Source organism: Trachinotus anak, unplaced genomic scaffold (assembly GCF_046630095.1).
Source record: "Trachinotus anak isolate AG129_WGS33_773 ecotype Australia unplaced genomic scaffold, CSIRO_AGI_Tana_v1 ptg000028l, whole genome shotgun sequence".
Classification (NCBI taxonomy): Eukaryota; Metazoa; Chordata; class Actinopteri; order Carangiformes; family Carangidae; genus Trachinotus; species Trachinotus anak.
Window position 1 is genome coordinate 19,965,956 of NW_027273879.1, and position 18,346 is coordinate 19,984,301.

The 18,346-nt window shown below is 39.6% G+C and overlaps 1 protein-coding gene across 2 annotated transcripts; it reads left to right on the forward strand.

Moving 5' to 3' along the window:
* The first annotated feature begins 1,037 nt into the window (after window positions 1–1,037).
* On the forward strand, window positions 1,038–17,200 carry nars1 (asparaginyl-tRNA synthetase 1). 2 transcript variants are annotated; one of them, XM_071465573.1, is made up of 15 exons: window positions 1,038–1,232; window positions 3,742–3,824; window positions 3,916–3,981; window positions 4,615–4,707; window positions 4,877–4,966; window positions 5,852–5,930; window positions 6,083–6,153; window positions 6,702–6,788; window positions 7,703–7,924; window positions 9,570–9,769; window positions 11,651–11,786; window positions 12,400–12,513; window positions 13,927–14,058; window positions 14,964–15,095; window positions 15,689–17,200. In XM_071465573.1, exons 1-15 carry the CDS (start codon window positions 1,190–1,192, stop codon window positions 15,818–15,820), a joined length of 1,680 nt encoding a protein of 559 aa, XP_071321674.1. In that variant the 5' UTR covers window positions 1,038–1,189; the 3' UTR covers window positions 15,821–17,200. The 2 variants fall into 2 exon arrangements, with proteins under 2 accessions (XP_071321674.1, XP_071321675.1); XM_071465574.1 differs by having other exon boundaries at window positions 1,045–1,211.
* The last annotated feature ends 1,146 nt before the right edge of the window (window positions 17,201–18,346 follow it).

Genomic DNA, 18,346 nt, shown 5'->3' on the forward strand with positions numbered 1-18,346 from the left:
GTCTGAAAAATTTGGTTGACAAAACTGCGTAAATGTGTGACTTTAGTAAAAGTTTGTTTCAGGACTCTTCTTTTTTGGCCTGTGATGCTGTTTTTTCATATTCTTTATTTATAAGAGTGTGAGGGTACATACGTGTATCACATATACTCTACATATGTGTAAGAATAAGAATCTTTGTACCTGTGGAGGCAGAAATTAGGCAGTGGACAGAAGTATTAGATCGATCGATTAAAACTGATGTATTTTACTTCATCTGGTAGTTTCTTAGTTTCAACAATTGGTGGAGCTGCTGCGTAAAACAATGACCTGAGGCCATACTATGCCTGAGGCGAGATCATACGTGTACTTCACTGAGTACTTAAAATCAAATAAAATACTACAGATGTAGATACAGACTAACCAGTATGTACTTGGTAATGTACACAAATATTTACTCATTGTACAATACTGTTCAAAGTCTAAATTAGTCCAGCTGATTAGACCTCTGCTCAGGGCTGAGTGGGCACTACCACAGTGATTCTGGCCTCTGCTGTATTGTCAACACCTTTTTTCTACAGGGTTGTAAAACTATTGGACCGACAAGAGGAACAATGGCCAGCTCAAAATCCACTGACTGAGGTCGTACTGTTATCAACTCAAAATATTATGTCATACCAGTGCTGAAAATAAACCCTTTCAGCATAGTTAGAGTAAGGAATCCTAAAGGATAAAAAATATTACAAAGTAATACGGTGGCCGTGAGTATAACTATTGTTTTCATCTATTGTTTTCATCTATCTCTTTAATTTCCTGAAAAACGTTATTTGTCAGATTGACCCGACCTGATAGAAATTTGTTTTAACCATGGATGGTCTTATAACACGTATATAACACGTTAAAACCATGGATGTATAACACATCCATGGTTTTAACGCTGACAAGAAAAACAACCAATCGGATTTGCTGTTATAATAGTGACGTTTCCACGCTGGCCCAATCAGCGCCAGCGAACTGTGACGTAAGGAAAAGCGACTGGAGCTGTCTCCTCCTCTGTCTGTACAGCGAGCTGCGGCTGGGCTGACGCAAAGTTGCGTATCCGTGGCTGAATAGGCACCACCGGCAGTCGCTTCTGGGGACTCATTTCCATTGTTCTGAATCAAAATTATTTAGTTTCCCCTCCATAGCGGACTGTCGTAGCAACTGGACTGACATGGCGACGGAGATAACGAAAGGTGTGGAACAAGTCTCAGTGGGTAAGGAAGAAAGTAGCTTAGCCAAAGCTAGCTAGCTAGCCAGCTTCCAAAGACATGTGTTTTGCGTATTGCATCAGTTTCAGTTGTGTTAGCAGTTAGCATGTAGCTAACGTTGGTTTCTGATTCTTTAGGTCTGGGTCGATATAGACTCAAACTGAACAGATTTACACAGTCACTGACATACGTACTAGAGCTGCTTGAATGAAAGTCATAGATAAAATCTGTGAGCCAGGCATAGGCTAATATCTAGCTCTGACAGCTGTCAGTTTGCTGCGCAGAAGCTAAGAGGCTGCGTCAGTCAGTTCACCCGGTGCATGACTATAATTATTCCCTTTTAGTCGCAACACGACACACATTTCAGTCTTGTGATCCCATAGAAACACTGGATGCTTTTTCAATTTTGTCTCATCGTGTCGCAACATGCAGCATCAAAATAGTCTGGCTCCACCCAGAGAAACCTATGGGGTGTGTAGCTCTATATGTGTGCTGTTCTTAACACACTGCATCTAATACCTGTGTTTCAAGCAAAAAGTTTAAGTGTGAGGAGCCTATGTGCGCACTGACTGTTTTGAAGCATATTTTAAACAAATTAAGTCGGTTTTACTAATTTTACAGCAAATATTTGTGGTAATTTAGAAAATTGTTTTATTAGGGAAGATTTTAACACCGTATGGTCAAAAGTATGTGGTAACCTCTGTACACATACTTTGGTGTATTTCTGGTCTCCAGTGTAGGTTTTGATTTATAATGCAGCATCGGGTTTCAGAAGTTGAGACAACCACCTTAGTGCTAGAGGGTTCTGTTTAATGTGGTCAGATCATACTGTACTTTTAATTATATTCACCACAGTAACTGTGCATATGCTCACATTCTTTTAGTTCAGTTTGGATAATGGGCAGCGGTGGGCTGTACATGACTACACATTTACTTACTGAACTGAAGTTACAGCCAGGTAACTTGTATTTTGCCTCACCTCAGGAACAGAGAAGAAGAAACTTTCTGTACAGTTACTGTTTAGACTCTTAGCAGTGATTGAAGTGAGTGTTTGTAATGGGGATAACTTTGCTATAGATATGTTAGTGAAAAGCAGTTCACTGACAGAGCTTTCCTTCATGGGGATTCTGAGGGTATGACCCCTGGAGAAAAGATTTTTTATTTCATGGAACGCCATTAAATGCAAATATGTAATTATTTGCTATTTGGGGTCTCACCATCAAAACAATAACAAAAGACAGAGTTTGGTGAAATTGAAGTAGGAGTTGTCATCACCATCATTACCATCATTGCCGTCATTGCAGTCAGCCAGTCCTGGTTAGGATTCCTTTAGTTGTAGTTGTTGAGGAGGTTTTTACCAGCAGCTGAATTATACACAGAGGCCTCCTCCTCCTCTTCAAAACAAACAGACCAGCTCATTAAATCTGGTAAAACACCAACTAAAACAGTGCCACATTAAAAATCACTGTTTCTCTGACACCTTTCCGACACAGGATATCTCGGAGGGGCTGGGAGCTGAGCTTCTGCTAGTGTTTGCTCAGCTTGTTTCTCTAATAACCCAAGATGCACACATCTGATGAATAAAATCCTTCATCAGGTTAAAATATATAGTTAAAAATGACCAAGATCTAAACAGTGTATCTTAAAACGGTATCTTAAAACTGGATAAAAATCTATTTTTACTAGTTTTAGTAGACAACTATAACACTGACGCAAGCACAAGGGGTTGTAATGTGATTTACAGGCGACCAAATGAAATGTACTGTTGATTGAAATGACTGATTTTTCTCTTGGTTTGAAAATATTTGGAAACATTTGGGATCATATAAAAACACAACTCAACAAAATGTAGAACAGAGGTCTAGTCATGTTTAGACATTTTAATACAGAACAGTTATATATTATTACTTTTACTAGAAGAATGGAGCAGATTAATGCCAATGTCCCACTATCACATATGCCTAAAATATTCAGTTATCCACATACTTTTGGCCATGTAGGGTATTCTGGACTTGCCCTGATTGACAGGTGTTAATGTTAGAGCTTTCACTCTTCCACATTGACAAAACAAATTGAATTTGGTTGCAGAATTCAGCTCTTGGCTTCAAACCTCACTACAGAGTGCTGTGTGAGATGCCACCAGCACAGATCCATGTTGTCTGACTCTGCCCACTCTGACAGAGCCTCAGATGACTAAGCACTTTAAAGTGTTGGTCCAGTTTCATTATGAGGCAAAAGTTCAAAACCTGACTCATCCTTGACCAAGCCTCTTGTAGGTTTTACTGGATTTCACTGTCTCATAGAGAATCAGTTCTCTGTCACTTGTTCTGCCTCTTTGGTCCCCAGGAGTCCAAATCACCCATGAGTTTCATTTTTTATGAAAAAAGGCTAAAGATCTTCCTCAAACAGCTGGGAACTTTCATTTAGAGCAAATATTAAAACCCCTGGTGCCCACAGGTATTTAGTGTTGACTGGAGGGAGGCGTCCAGCGTTTCACACTGCCTCTGTTTCTCAGGTGAGCTCTACGTGTCGGACAAATGTGGCAGCGACCAGGATGGAGACGGCACGGAGCAGAAACCCTTCAAAACTCCTCTCAAGGTCAATGGCCATGTTGCATAATCTACCAGGAGGAAGTTATTGATATCATGTCTGTCAGCACCTCATTGTGTTTATGATCAAATCCTCACAGGCTCTGATGTTTGCTGGGAAGGAGCCGTTCCCGACCATCTATGTGGAATCACAGAAGGAGGGAGAGGTTGGTTAAAAATCATCACTATTATTTCTTTTTTTTTTGTTTTCTACTTTAAACTTTATATCTTCCGAGAAGAAACACTGGAAACGATCCTGCTTTGGTTTACATGAAAAAAAATCCTATCTTTACTGGTTTTATTCCAGCCAAAGCAGCAGGATTAGTTTTCACTTCCTAGTTTATTCTCTCAGTCGAAGGTCGTTGTCACTGTGGTCGTTTGCTGCTGCTGAAAACTGCAGAATCATGTCATGATGCTGCTGGAGACACTCAATGCTGTACACAGTCGCTCACACAGACTTGATTTCAAAATGTAGAAAAGAGGATCTGTCTCTGGATGTCTAAGAAGAAGCTGACCCACTTTATACGTCACTTTTATTAATTCACTGGATATTAACATTTGTCTCAGGTAACACACAAGTGGACAGTTCTAAGTTCAGGTGTGAATGCACCTGAAACACATTGAGGACGCATTTGAGATCTGATGTCTCTCACATCTCTATCTCACGTTATTTTAGCAGTGTGAATGCAAATGCATCCTTGGCCACTTGTGACTGGATCACTGAAGACACACGTTAATACCAGGTCTGAACAGGACCTCAGTCTCTTCATGTGTGTGTGTTTCTTCTGTCTCTTCCTTAGCATTGGGTGGTGATCTCCAAGACGCAGATGAAGAATGCAAAGAAAGCCTTCAACCGTGAGCAGATGAAGAGTGATGCTAAAGAAAAGAAGGAGGTGTGTGTGTGTGCTTCACACCATAAAAGAGATCAGTTTGGTTTATAGGCAGCTTCATGTTTTTTCCTTCCATCAGTGAGTCATAAAAACTCACTGCAGGATATTTGTAGTTCATTCTGTGTGTGCTGCTGTAGTGCCTTTAAATGTTTGCTCAATGTTTGCCGTGCAGGCAGAGGACAACGAGAGGAGAGAGAAGAACCTGGAGGAGGCCAAGAAGATCATCATTGAGAAAGACCCCAGCCTGCCTGACCCTGAAGAGGTCAGACCGTCACATTCACACTGTTTCTACTGTCTAATTATTCCTGGTGAATGTAACTATGAAAGCTTTTCATTTAATGGATTTTATGGCAACTTATTATTTAGCATTTATAACCAGTATACAAATATTTATTATGTTGTACTATAACACTATATAATGTAGCTATAAGCAGATATAAAGATACTTAAAGTGTTAGCTCCGCCTATAACATAAAAATATGTAATAAAGTTAACGAACGCTCGCTAACACAAAACATAGATATAAATGTATCAAACCTTGTGAAGATTTTGTCATTTTATAAGATTATAACTACAGTATATTATCATTTAAACCGTTTCTACACCTGTGTCAGATGTGGAGTTGCAGTTATTGGCAAAAACATTTCTGAAGAATTGTCCTTACACCAGCTTATTTCTTATATTCATATATTATAAGCCTTTTATTAAAGAAATAGTTTGACATGTCTGAGAACATCAGACTTACATGAGAAGATTGATTCAACTCTCGTATCTGTGTGTTATAAAGTGTTGTATTTTCCAAACTATTCCTACAATACACTGCTTAGAACTGCTGTAAACGGGGCTTTTAGAAAAGGCTTTAGCACCTTGGGATTGTTACCGAGGCGAGTCAGACTCTGTTTCGTTCAACTGCCCGACGTGCTTTCTCTTTAAATGTTCGTGCATCACCGAGGTGCTGCCGTGATGCGCAAGGTCTGCTTTGCAAACCTTGCATGTAATCTTTGTATTCGCCGTGTCCAGGCTAAAATGCTAAAGATGATTTTAGAACTGACCAGATGTTTAATGTCAACGTTCAGTTCTTGACAGCTGTTGATAACTCCTGCCTGCAGTATGAATGACCTAAAGATGAGGGGTGGCTGTTTTGCAGGTTAAAATTCAGCATCTGGAGCCAAAGAGAGGTCAGAGAGTCAAAGTGTTTGGATGGGTCCATCGCCTCAGGAGACAGGGTGAGGAGCAAAACGCACGACAATAAAAATGATGAACCCATGGGTTTGATCTTTCGTTGTTGTTGACCATTTTTCAAAAGACTGACACTATGCTGAGTGTGAAGATGTTTCTGTGTTTGATCTGTTTCTGTCTATATTTTTGTCTCTTACAGGGAAGAACCTGATGTTCATCGTGCTGAGAGATGGAACTGGTTTCCTCCAGTGTGTCCTGTCTGATAAACTGGTACAACTTTATAGCTCCTCCAGCTTTTACAGTAGTGCTGTCATTTATGGTCATTCATGTAATATAACAATATAAGATGGGAAGAAATTTTATATTTAAAAAGGGTTAATATGTGGAGCTGCAAAACACATGTTTTTGATTTGTAGTTTTTAAAAAAAAATTTATTCACCAACAGACAACAAAAGCAAAGCTACTAAGTTTAATTAATTTAATTAGTCATTTTATTCTGGAAAGTAATGGAACTGAAACAGGATCAAGTTCCACTAAAACACTTAAAGGAGAAAATTAATTTTGCCATAGATATATTTTATGTTTACTTGAGATACTTTAAACGGTTCATAAAGTCAAAACCGGACTGAGACTGTTCATAATGCCATCTTTATAAGCTGCAAAACCTGCTTCAAATGAACACATCTGTAAACCAAAATAAGACACTTCAAACGGAACATTTTTTTGGAGAATTTTTGATCTCACACCTGTTGAGATTTTATTTTTCAAGCTGAAATGCTGATGTGATTATGACCCACTTGTTTTCTTCTTGTCTTCAGTGCCAGTGCTACAATGGCTTGGTGTTGTCCACAGAGAGCACGGTGGCTCTGTATGGGACTGTCACTCAGGTTCCTGAGGGGAAACAGGTAAACACACCTGCTGCAGCAGTCAATACCTGCTGTACGTACACACACACACACACACACACACACACACACACACACACACACACACACACACACACACACACACACACAGGAAACCAGGTCACCGAGGGAAATGTGGTTACGCAGGAAATCAGACAACAAGTTTTTCTGCACTTACATGGCTAATGTAACATCCACATATATAAATGGCTCAGGACTGTTCCGCGAGCATGGTTTACAATTTAAATGTACTTAAGTGATACAAGATGTGCTGCAGTTTTTCCTTAAGTTAATTCATCAAATGATCGGCTTCAGGAGTGTGCTTAGCGGTCAGATTCAGTTTTAGTCAGACGTCTGATTAAAGACCTTAAAAATTGGGATGCTCCTCCATGTGTAATGATATTTGTTTTACACACTGTGAAGCAACTGAGCTGTGTATTTTGTTCAGTTATTTATTTGTCACAAAATAAAGAAATATTTGCAATGGAGCACCTTATCCTAGGGTATCCTAGGGTAGTGTCCCTCTGATACAGGTACTGCATTAGCCATTTGGGGGGGGGGGGGGGGGGAGAACATATTCATATACATGGACATAATTAATTAATCCCTTGAGGAAATATTAGAATATTATAACAGACTGCTGGTCAGAGACAAAATGAGACATTCAAAGACCTGACTAGGTTTAAGATGAGCTTTTTTCACAGTTTTATTGTGAAGCCTTAAATTGACACATCTGAAGAGACTTCACACCTGAACTTGGTTCTGCCAAGATAAAACTTTGTTTTGGAAAAGAAACCACTAAACTGAACATGGTGAAAACATTTAGCAACATTCATGGAGACATGCACTGCAGGAGGGATACATTATGAGAACACGATGGAGGGCGTGAGTGAGTTCTTGTCTTCCTCTCCCAGGCGCCCGGAGGCCATGAGCTGCACTGTGACTTCTGGGAGCTGGTTGGTTTAGCACCAGCGGGTGGAGCTGACAACCTGCTGAATGAAGAGTCGGACGTAGACGTCCAGCTGAACAACCGCCACATGCTGATCAGAGGAGAGAACGTCTCCAAGATCCTCCGAGTCCGATCCACGGTCACACAGTGCTTCAGGGAACATTTCTTCAGCCACGGATACTACGAGGTGAAGCACACCAGCTGAAACCACAAGTTATTCCTTGTTACAGTCAAGAGATTTACAAATATATTCTATATATTTTTCATTTATAAGGAAAAAGGTTCTTCAGTACCTGTTAAATTCAGTTCCAGGTTGATAACAAATCTTCTATCAAATCTGTCTCTTTATTTCATTTATTTTTTTTTTTAAGCAAGGAGCAAAGTACAAAACATTTGGTCAGAAGGCTTCTCTCTTTTAGCCGGTTCAGGTTATATCAGCTTTAGCTTGTGCTCGAACTGGAATACAAAGGTGCCAGCTCGTTACAAGTCAAGAGTTGACCTTCACTAAAATAAACAAGCTGTGCTCTTTGAGTGCAGCTTTTTCTTCTGATCCTTTGAGTTCTGTGCAGCTCAAAAACTCCCAACAAGTCATTTTGTCAGTCATGATTAGTAGCCGTATCAGTGCAGTTTATTGGAGAATCTCTTTGAGGCAGCAGGATAAAGGTTTATTTTTCTCTTGTTCAGCTACTTGGTTTGAGTTGTCAGCATATTTAATCTGTAAATGACTCCATGCTCTTTGTTTGTGGTCTTTAGCTGACTGTCTTATCTAGAGCTTCAGTAGTTTTCTGTCAAATGTGAGTTCAGCACCAAATCTGCTTATCAGCTCCATTATTGAATATATTTAGTTATCTTAAAGTTATAATCCTTAAGATTTCAGTCCTGGTTGACATAGCAACACCTGTGGTTATCGTCATAATAGTAAGTGTGGTTTAATACTACAGCAAACAGCCAAGGAGCAGCTAATTTGTCAGAAACACAACAGAAGAGCAGCTGATACGTCTGTCTCTAGTTCAACCACACTAATTCAAGTTGTTCTAATCAGGGATCTGATTTCCAGCTGCAGACACACAAGTAGTTTTCCACAGAAAAGCAGGACACGCTGAAGTTTGTTACCTTTCAGAGATGTTGGAGTTCTTACACTACACTCTGGCTCCTCCTGATTTTTCTATTGCTACCACTACGGTTGACATGTACCAAGAACGATCCCTGTATTGTTTTGTAGAAGCATCTGTAATGAAAACTCATGGTTAGTTCTTGACCAATAACAAGCATTTCCTGGGACTGCATCACAATTAAACTAACTCCATGCTTTGCTGTTTGAATGCAGCTTTTAATGTGAAGCAGTAGTAGGAATCGTTTGCTTGGAGGAGCAGTAACTTAATACAGCTCTGACTCAACTGCAGGAGAGAGAACAGTAAACAGTGAGGCTGAGACCAGTGAGATAAAATACAGACAGTAACTCTGGATGATGTGGATGTCTGATGGTGAAGGTAATCCATGACAGACTCTGTATAGTTGAATTAATTACAGAATAGATACAGTGAATGTTGACTGAATAATATATAAGTTTTATTTCATGAACACATAATCATTACTTTAATATTTTAGAACTAAAGTACATTAATTCAAATAAAATTTGTAATTACATTGTGTTGTTGAGTCAGTAAAATTGAGAAGCCTTTTATCTGGATGTTCTAAATGTTAGTCTGTGCATATTAAGAGGAGGGCATTAAAGATTCACTGAGCAGGTTGTCATGCCGTTCTGTGGCAGATCAGACCCCTGTGAGCTCTGATCACTGGTTCTCTAACTGCTGTTTGTTCCCCGGGTGTAGATCACTCCTCCGACCCTGGTGCAGACTCAGGTGGAGGGCGGCTCCACGCTGTTTAACCTCAACTACTTTGGCGAGCAGGCGTACCTGACGCAGTCCTCCCAGCTCTACCTGGAGACCTGCATACCTGCCCTGGGCGACACCTTCTGCATTGCCCAGTCGTACCGAGCTGAGCAGTCTCGCACCCGGAGACACCTGTCGGAGTGAGTGTGCTGTTCAACACACTAACACGTAACGCTCACATACATTTAAGTAGTTCTGTGTAGGAACTGAAAAGCTGGTTCAGACTGATTGTGTGGTTTAACAGCTGCAGAAGCAACATGTTTACATTATTTTAACTGTAAATGTGTTTTTTTCTCTGAATTTGACCTAATTTTGCCATGTCCATTAAAGCAAGATGACCTCACATATATCAACATTTAGCTTACATGTCCCAGCACCACACAGCATACCGTCATCCTTCAACACCATTCCCAACATTTCATTTCTTCACACATTTCTAAAACACTGGAAAGACGGCTCCATACTAAAGTCCATCAGCGTCATTCATAACAGTATCTCCGTTCCTGACTGCAGCACAGACTTGGTCACGCCCAGATATTTACCCTGAAGCCATATAGTTAGGGTAATTAACTCATGACTGACATGACTAACTTCAATAATACACCATATATCTAGATATGTGGACAGAGGTGCTCAAACACAGCCACAGTAAAACAAAATTACTTCCTTCACCTGGTTCAGATTTTTTCCATAAAAATTACTTTTTCCATCACTACAAAGACAGTAGAGGAGAAAGATGAGACATAAAGAATTTGTCAGTCAGGTCAACTATCTTCTTTGTAAACTGGTGCAGCCAGTAAAGCTGTTCAGAGGCACCTGACAGGTTTTTTACTCACATACTACACAAAATAATTAGTGGGCGTAGGTGAGCACTGTGTTTAAGTGTGGACAAAAGAAATAGTAGGAATATTTCTCATTGTTCCATGAAAACGGACTCCGACTGTGGCCACACTCCGTGACGTCACCTACGGGTTTGTGAGCTGCTGTTTTGAAGCCTTGAGCTAAATTGGCTGTCGCCATCTTGGTTTTTTGGAACCCGAAGAAACCATATTAAGTTCTCCTCTTAATACGGTGGAGCTGAGGAGGAGTGAGGGGAGTCTGACCTGCTCTGTACTTAACCTGATTGTCAGGCAGGTTGCTGTGTGTGGTACAGTCTGTCAGTCACACAGTAGCCCCGCCCTAATGCATACCCTGCTTTATTAAATGAACATCATGTTGTATTGAAGGAGACTTGAAACTAGAGACTGCGTGACTTCACTTTTCAGACCTGGAGTCTGCGTTCATTTTTATACGCAGGCTATGCTCCCACCAAGTCTAATGGAGAACTGCATTTGTGAAAAAAGTAGAAAGCCTTTAGTGGGTCCAGGGGGACTTATGCAAGGTCCGAATTACCTGAAATGATGTTACCGCTGTATTGTGGGTAATAGAGGCCCCAGGTTTTAATTTATTCTGGGACTCCACCACAGTACCTTTGCATGATTCCCAGTTCTTATTTATGTCAAACTTCCTGTTCTGCAGCCCCTCACTCAAGCGTCTGACTGAAACGGGTGATGTTAGCTCAGACCTCCTTAACATCCCACTTCCCTCTGACTGGCCTCAGTCTCATCCTGTTAACAGCTCCGAGGTCCTGAAAGCAAACTGTAAAACTAAGTAACATAATTGACTGAAAAATGGCAAGTTCTCAAATCCAGATGTTCAGGTTTGAGCCTGAATCTGATCCAGAATATAAGAGTCTTCTCGACATGACAGCAGGTTAAAACTAATCAAACTCTTACCATCCTCCCCTCTAACCAGCTTTGACTGAGTGCTTGTCATGTTGTAGCCAGTAGGTGGGCAGGATGACTGTGTTACAAAGTGACGTAGATAAGTTAGAAGAAAAGCCTGGAATACAAACGAGGCGTTTAAGGCACTTCAGGAGCAGTGTCTTCTGTGGGAGATTTGTCTCACAGTTTGCTTAAGGCAGCTGACTTTAACCTGTGAAGGCTGGATAAGCACTTAATTAATTAATTTTCTGTTTGCAGGTACACTCACATCGAGGCCGAGTGTCCCTTCATATCGTTTGAGGATCTGCTGAACAGACTGGAGGACTTGGTGTGTGATGTGGTGGACCGAGTGCTCAAATCCCCCGCTGCAGAGCTGCTCTACGACATCAACCCGGTGCGTCGCAGGGTTTTTCAATATGTGGCAGCGGGTTCAAGCTAAAAAAGGGTGTGAAGCTGTATCACAGGAACACAGTTTGTGTCCTAATTAAAAGGGCAAATTGTAATTTTTGCTATTTCTACATAGCTAACATTAGCATTAACAGCTGTTTACTGACCATTTATCATTTTCCGATACCGAATCACTGTAGTGTCCAGTCTGCCCTGAAGAAGTAGCTGCTCAGAGGACCTAATATAACCTCTTGTCTTGTTATATCAATGATGGCGTAAGCTGTAGTTAACAGCTGTTAATGCTAACACTGGCTACGTAGCAATAGCAAAAACATACAAGTAGCTCCCTTTAACAATTAATTAATGTTGAAACAAACTGAATTGTATTATGGAGCCTTCATCAGTTATAGATTTTGATGATAGATGAATACTAACGACCACGTAACATAATACCGCGCTTCAATCTTCATTCTTGACCTTGGCAACAGCCGTTGACAAAACCTCAAGGTCCATTTCAGAGCTGTTCTGGAGCTTTTGATCACAGGATGTTCAGCAGCAGATGGACTTATATGTAGTTAAATCTAATGGAAATTTTTCTTTAATGTGGTGTTTTTTTCCAGAACTTCAAACCCCCCAAGAGGCCGTTCAAGAGGATGAACTACACTGAAGCCATCGAGTGGCTCAGAGAGCACGACGTCAAGAAGGACGACGGCTCCTATTACGAGTTTGGAGAGGTGACGACTGAACACGACGCACAACCTCCGTCAGAATATCTAACACACACATCGCTCTCCAGATGAGCTACTGTTGGTCAGGTCTCAACATGACTCAGTTTAACAGTGGCCAAGGATTTACTTTGATGAGAAGTAAAGAATGTAGAAACACACATAATAAAACTGAACAAATGAAATGTGACAATATCAAAGGCAGCAAAACGAATAATGAAGGTTTCTTCCTTTTATAAACCAGGTTTTCAGAAATGATTTTAGAGGATACATCAGTTATTTTGTGTTGCGCTTCCCTAACGGATTCACATGAGACAGATTAAAGTCAAAGCAGTATTGTCTGACTGAGATGTGCTGAATATGAGTTAAGCTCTAAAATTACTTGATCCTACATTTCTCAGAATGCACCTGAGAGCATCTTTCATTAGTGTCTGGGCCAGATGAGATATTTCAGACTGGCCTGTAGTGTTAGGCCAGTTTTAGTTGTGCTCACAGATCCGATCAGTCTAATGCAACTAAGACCTTCTCACAAAAAACGACTACTAACTGATTTTAAGACAAAAAAATTTGACATGTTCCCCACCAGACCAGTGTTACCATGGTAACAATCAATGACACCTGCGCTAACCAGCACCCAGCAACAAAAAACAGGAAAACACAGATCATATTTCATCAAATCTGATTTTTCTTTTTATTGTTAAATTCTTCACTTAATTCCCAAGTAAAATGTCCTTGTAATTGTTGAATTCTTCCAAAAGACAAACATTTGCTGCTGAGGTAAAAGGAGCTCAGAGGTTGGATGCAGCCATGTTTTTTATTTAAAAAAAAAAGTATTAATTTACCCAAAATTCATTGTACCACAGTACAGCTTAAGCTAGTCAAGAACTAACTTGCTTTGTGCGACGGATGAATTCAGTTGTCTATCTAAAGTCTAAACATTGTTACATCTCAGCCATAATCAGCATCTGTCTTTGTGAAACGGACCCTAATTGTACATTAGGTCAGCTGGGTCTCAGCTGCAGTTTTCAGACACTGTGATCTGAAGCCCTTATCCATATCAGGAACATGTGACCAACACTGAAGTCCCATCTGTGCTTATTCCTGAGCTCAGATTGTTTGTGTATTTGTGTATCACCCTATTCATTATGTTATTCTTCGATTGTGATAGAGTCAAACATCTGTTCTGTTATTCTTAGACAACATGGTAAATGAACATTTGTACTTGCTGTGGGTTTTTGACAATAACAAGGTTGAAGAAATTGTTACTCAGTCAAGCAAAACTTGTTTTATGTTTTTATTTTATATTTGTAAAATCCCCTTTTTATCATAGTGGTGTCAGTGTGATAGTTAATCAAAGCATCTGATTTTGACTTGTGTTGTTCTCTCTCTCTGTGTTTCCCTCTCTCTGTCTCTCTTTCCCAGGACATCCCTGAGGCTCCAGAGAGGTTGATGACAGACACCATCAACGAGACCATCTTGCTCTGTCGTTTCCCAGCTGAGATCAAATCCTTCTACATGCAGCGCTGCCCTGAGGACAGACGCCTCACTGAGTCGGTACGAACCTCAGTCAAACTTGAATCTAGTTGATCTAAAGGAAAAATGCTCAAAACTCTTTAACCTTTTAAGCATCTGGATTTCAGCCATGTCTGCTTCCTGCCACCTGCCCCTGTAATGCAACTGAAAGTACAACAACAAATCAAACTCAGTAGGCACAACCTGAAAAAAACTACAAATACTGGTTAACTGGTAACTGACCAGCTGCAGGGTGTCAGGTAAGAACTTAACCTGAGATGTATGACTTAAATATCCAAGACTCTCCTCTTGCTGCACTGCAGGACTTAGCAGTTTAGGAAATGCTTTGTTCCCACTGCCATCAGACTATTTAACAACTCAGACATGACAATGACAATGGATGACACACACTTACATGAACAAGCTGCAATTGTGAACTATAGGGGTAAATAAAATATTTCTTGTTCTTCTGACTATTAACTTTTGCACCCTGAGTTTGTCCTTCAGGCAGCACCTCTCCTCAGGCTTGGTTCAGATTTAACAGTGTTAACGTTACCTGTGGAACTGCACTGCCGTGAAGACTAAAGTCAGGGAATAAAAGTCTCCTGTTCGCAGTAAACACCACAGATAATTGTATGTGAAAGACTGTAAGATGATGGCCTATAGACTGCAACATGTGCAGTGCTACATATTTGTAGCTATTTCTGGCCAGGTAAATCTCCCTGAGCATCTTATGCAAAGGTGTATTTGATAAGATATTGTTTATTAAAGAGATACTCTGCTAAAGGCTACAAGCTGTGCAGGAAGCAGTTATGTTCAGCAGTTATGTGTTGAGCTAACTGTCCCACCGACTGTCGAGCTAGCTGTCCCACCGACTGTCGAGCTAGCTGTCCCACCGACTGTCGAGCTAACTGTCCCACTGACCAAGTGACCGTTTTGTCTCGCAGGTTGATGTGTTGATGCCAAATGTTGGTGAGATTGTTGGAGGCTCGATGCGTATCTGGGATGCTGAGGAGCTGCTGGAAGGATACAAGAGGGAGGGAATCGACCCCACCCCATACTACTGGTACACTGACCAGGTAAAGGGAAACTTAGGGGTTTTTTTTATGTTTTTGTTTTGTTTTGTTTGTTTTGCGCCTGGGCCCAGAGAGGATTACCATTTTATTCAGGTGTATTGGTGCCAAAATGATAAGCTGATTAATCATTTAGTCAATCAAATAATAACTCAATAATTAACCCAAAGCACCAAACACTCAGCCTCACTGTGTTATAGAAATGAAATGGTATAAAATTTAATATCACGATAACAGTGTCCAAAATGATCATGGTTATCAGTGTTATCACAGTATTGTTAAAATGTGCGGAAAATGTTCAAAAAGTATTGACACACAACCTGAAATCATTTCACCAAGTGAATGTTTTCATTTAAACACCAAAATAATAACGTGTCCAACACATCTGCGTCACGTTGCTTGCTGCTAGGATACTGTTGGTAATTAACCACCACGGTAATCGGCCACGGTTGTAGTAATAATAAAAATCTAAATGGTAATACTACCATCATGAAACAGTTTCATCTCTGCTGTGTTACTATGTTTACTATGTATGCGTTTGTTTTAGTGAAGGTGTGTATTAACTGGCTGCTGTGTCTGTCTGTCTGTGTGTGTTTCAGAGGAAGTACGGCACGTGTCCTCATGGTGGGTACGGTCTGGGTCTGGAGCGTTTCCTCACCTGGCTGCTGAACAGACATCACATCAGAGACGTCTGCCTGTACCCCAGGTTCATCCAGCGCTGCCGACCCTGAACACACACACACACATTCTGTTAGTGTATCTGGACCCGGCACATGAGCCATAAAATGTGCTGCTTCATCAAGTGACAAACGATTCAATGTGTTGCCCTGTTAGCTGTTTTATTTTTTACATTCTTTACAGTGAACTTCATATCTCACCACAGACAGTTAGAAATCTTTCCTTCCTCCTCAGTGGTTCTGACTTGAAACCTAAATCTGACCATTTCTGCCTCTGCTGATGCTTGATGGCTGATTATTTAACCAGTAATAAAAACTGTAGTTTCTTGTGCTTGCACAGTGTGTCTGCGAGTCCTGGACAAAATGTCTCAAATGTGATTCTCAACGCTGCTTAGTAATCGTTTTTCTTCAGTTTAGTTTATTATAATTATTCACAGGAATTTGTAAAAATTAACTTACCAATGAAGTTGCCGAGAAGAAATTCTTAAAGCTGCATGATCATTCATTTTTAAGTAAATATTTGCACATTCCTGTGGAAATTTGTAATAAAATAAACCAGAAGTTGAATTTATAACCTTCAGCATCTCATGGTAAACTGTCCATCAGCCATACAAACGGTCAACGCTTCAGTAGTTGGTATTTCAGATATATTAGAATATTAGGAATGCAGGAATATTACATTTATGGATTGAACTTGCAGCCGCCCTGTTGTTTTCTAAAGTAAACAATCACGTCAGCTTTCACAATAAGTGTCTCTAACTTCAGGAACCAAGTACTGTAGTTGGCTGAAATAAATTTGATGCCAAGTTTGTATTGAAAATCACATAAACACTGTATCAGCAAGATGCAGAATAAAATCCATTTGTGGCCAAAAAAATCCCACCGTCTGAAACAACTGAGAGTCAGATTCACAGAAATAAAAACAAATGAATTTTCTGTATATGAACAAACCAGGATGGAGTCTGTGTCCTGCCTTCTAAAGATGTGGGGAGAAAAAAAGGAAACATTTTCTCATAAGTATGACTTAACATTTTATTATTGAAAAGACCCTCAATGACAAGCTGTGCTGCCACACACACACACACACACACACACATACATACACTCCACTTCTCTCCTCCCATTATTGTAGCGATCACCGTCCTGACTCTCATTGTGGTTGGATTAAGTTTTTTCTCTTCAGCAATTGCCTCAAACTTAAATCGCAAAAACGACAGTGACGCTTTTATGCATGTTTCATATATTTGGGAACATTTTCTTCTTTCCTGAAAGAAACAGAGCCAGGGAATAAAAATGATGTGGAATGATTGGTGGTGTAGAAATGTGACGTAAGCGTCAGCCTCAGGGGGTCTCATCATGTTTGTCTGTTCCGCCTCTTTGTCTGAAAATACTCCTCAACTCAATAAACTGCACTTAAATGAAATGTAAGTCAAACAGATGATTGTTTGAGAGTTTTTCTTCAGTTTTTGTCTTGAAAACATTCCCCTGCTGAGTACTTGATTTTATAATCAACTTTAAATTTCATGTTTCTCTTCATCTTCAGGCACCTTTAAAATGCTAATGGGTTACAAAAGGTTTTAATGTGTAAAAGAAAATAACAAATACATTTTTTAAAACAACAGAATTAAAGAGACAATGACCTATATTCAGTATACCTGCTAAAAGTGCATAGACATCATGCACTTAGAAGTAAGAAAACAGCTGAAATTTTATATCACAGTATTGCTCAGGTGAAGTATATGTTCCACACTGTTTTTCATTATATGTCTTATTATTTTAATGGTATAATGGTCTTAATCATATTTTATTCCTGTTTCCTAATAGCTATATATTATTTGTACGGATCGGTTGGTGGTGTTACTTTTTTTTAAAATTATTGTTAATTAATACATATAATTTGTGGTTACAACTTCTGTGATAACTCACGCTTTATGCAGCACATTGTGGTTCCACCTGAATGAAATGTGCTGTATAAATAAAGCTTTGCTCGCTTGCACACTTTTACCATAGATATTATAGAAAGCCTGTCAAAAAAAGATTTCAGAAGTAGTTTTTCAGCAAAACCACAATGCAATGCAGGCATCAACACAACTGAAAAAATATACAAACTAAAAGTAAATTTTAGAACAATTACTATAATTATAGTATTATACTTAACTATATTTGAACTTAATAACTTAAGTTAGTAACTTAACCATTGAAGTAAACTTGCTATACATTTACTGTGCAAATATATTATATACACTAATTAAAAATAATTTCATTAAAATAAACTACATATGTACCATAACTAGTTAATGAATTAATACATGTACATTCTGTACAGTTTAAATCTATTTAAAAAAAGGATACTGTCATATGGAAAAACTCACATTTCCTGAATCTGAGCAGGAAGACAAACCATTTCCTTTTACAGACTTGTGAACTCAGTCATGTGGATAGACTGAACTCCTGATAATGTTCTTTTATTTTCTTAAAATGGCCTGTTCTGCTTGTCAGTATCATATAGTGAAGTTTATTTTGTTTTATGAGACTGGTTACATTTATATATCAGCATCAGCATCAACACTTCTGTGGTGT

Coding starts and splice junctions, on each gene's coding strand:
- nars1 (XM_071465573.1), top strand. CDS start 1,190: ATGGCGACGGAGATAACGAAAGGTGTGGAACAAGTCTCAGTGG. Junction 3,982..4,614: donor AATCACAGAAGGAGGGAGAG/GTTGGTTAAAAA, acceptor TCTCTTCCTTAG/CATTGGGTGGTGATCTCCAA. Junction 5,931..6,082: donor CCATCGCCTCAGGAGACAGG/GTGAGGAGCAAA, acceptor TGTCTCTTACAG/GGAAGAACCTGATGTTCATC.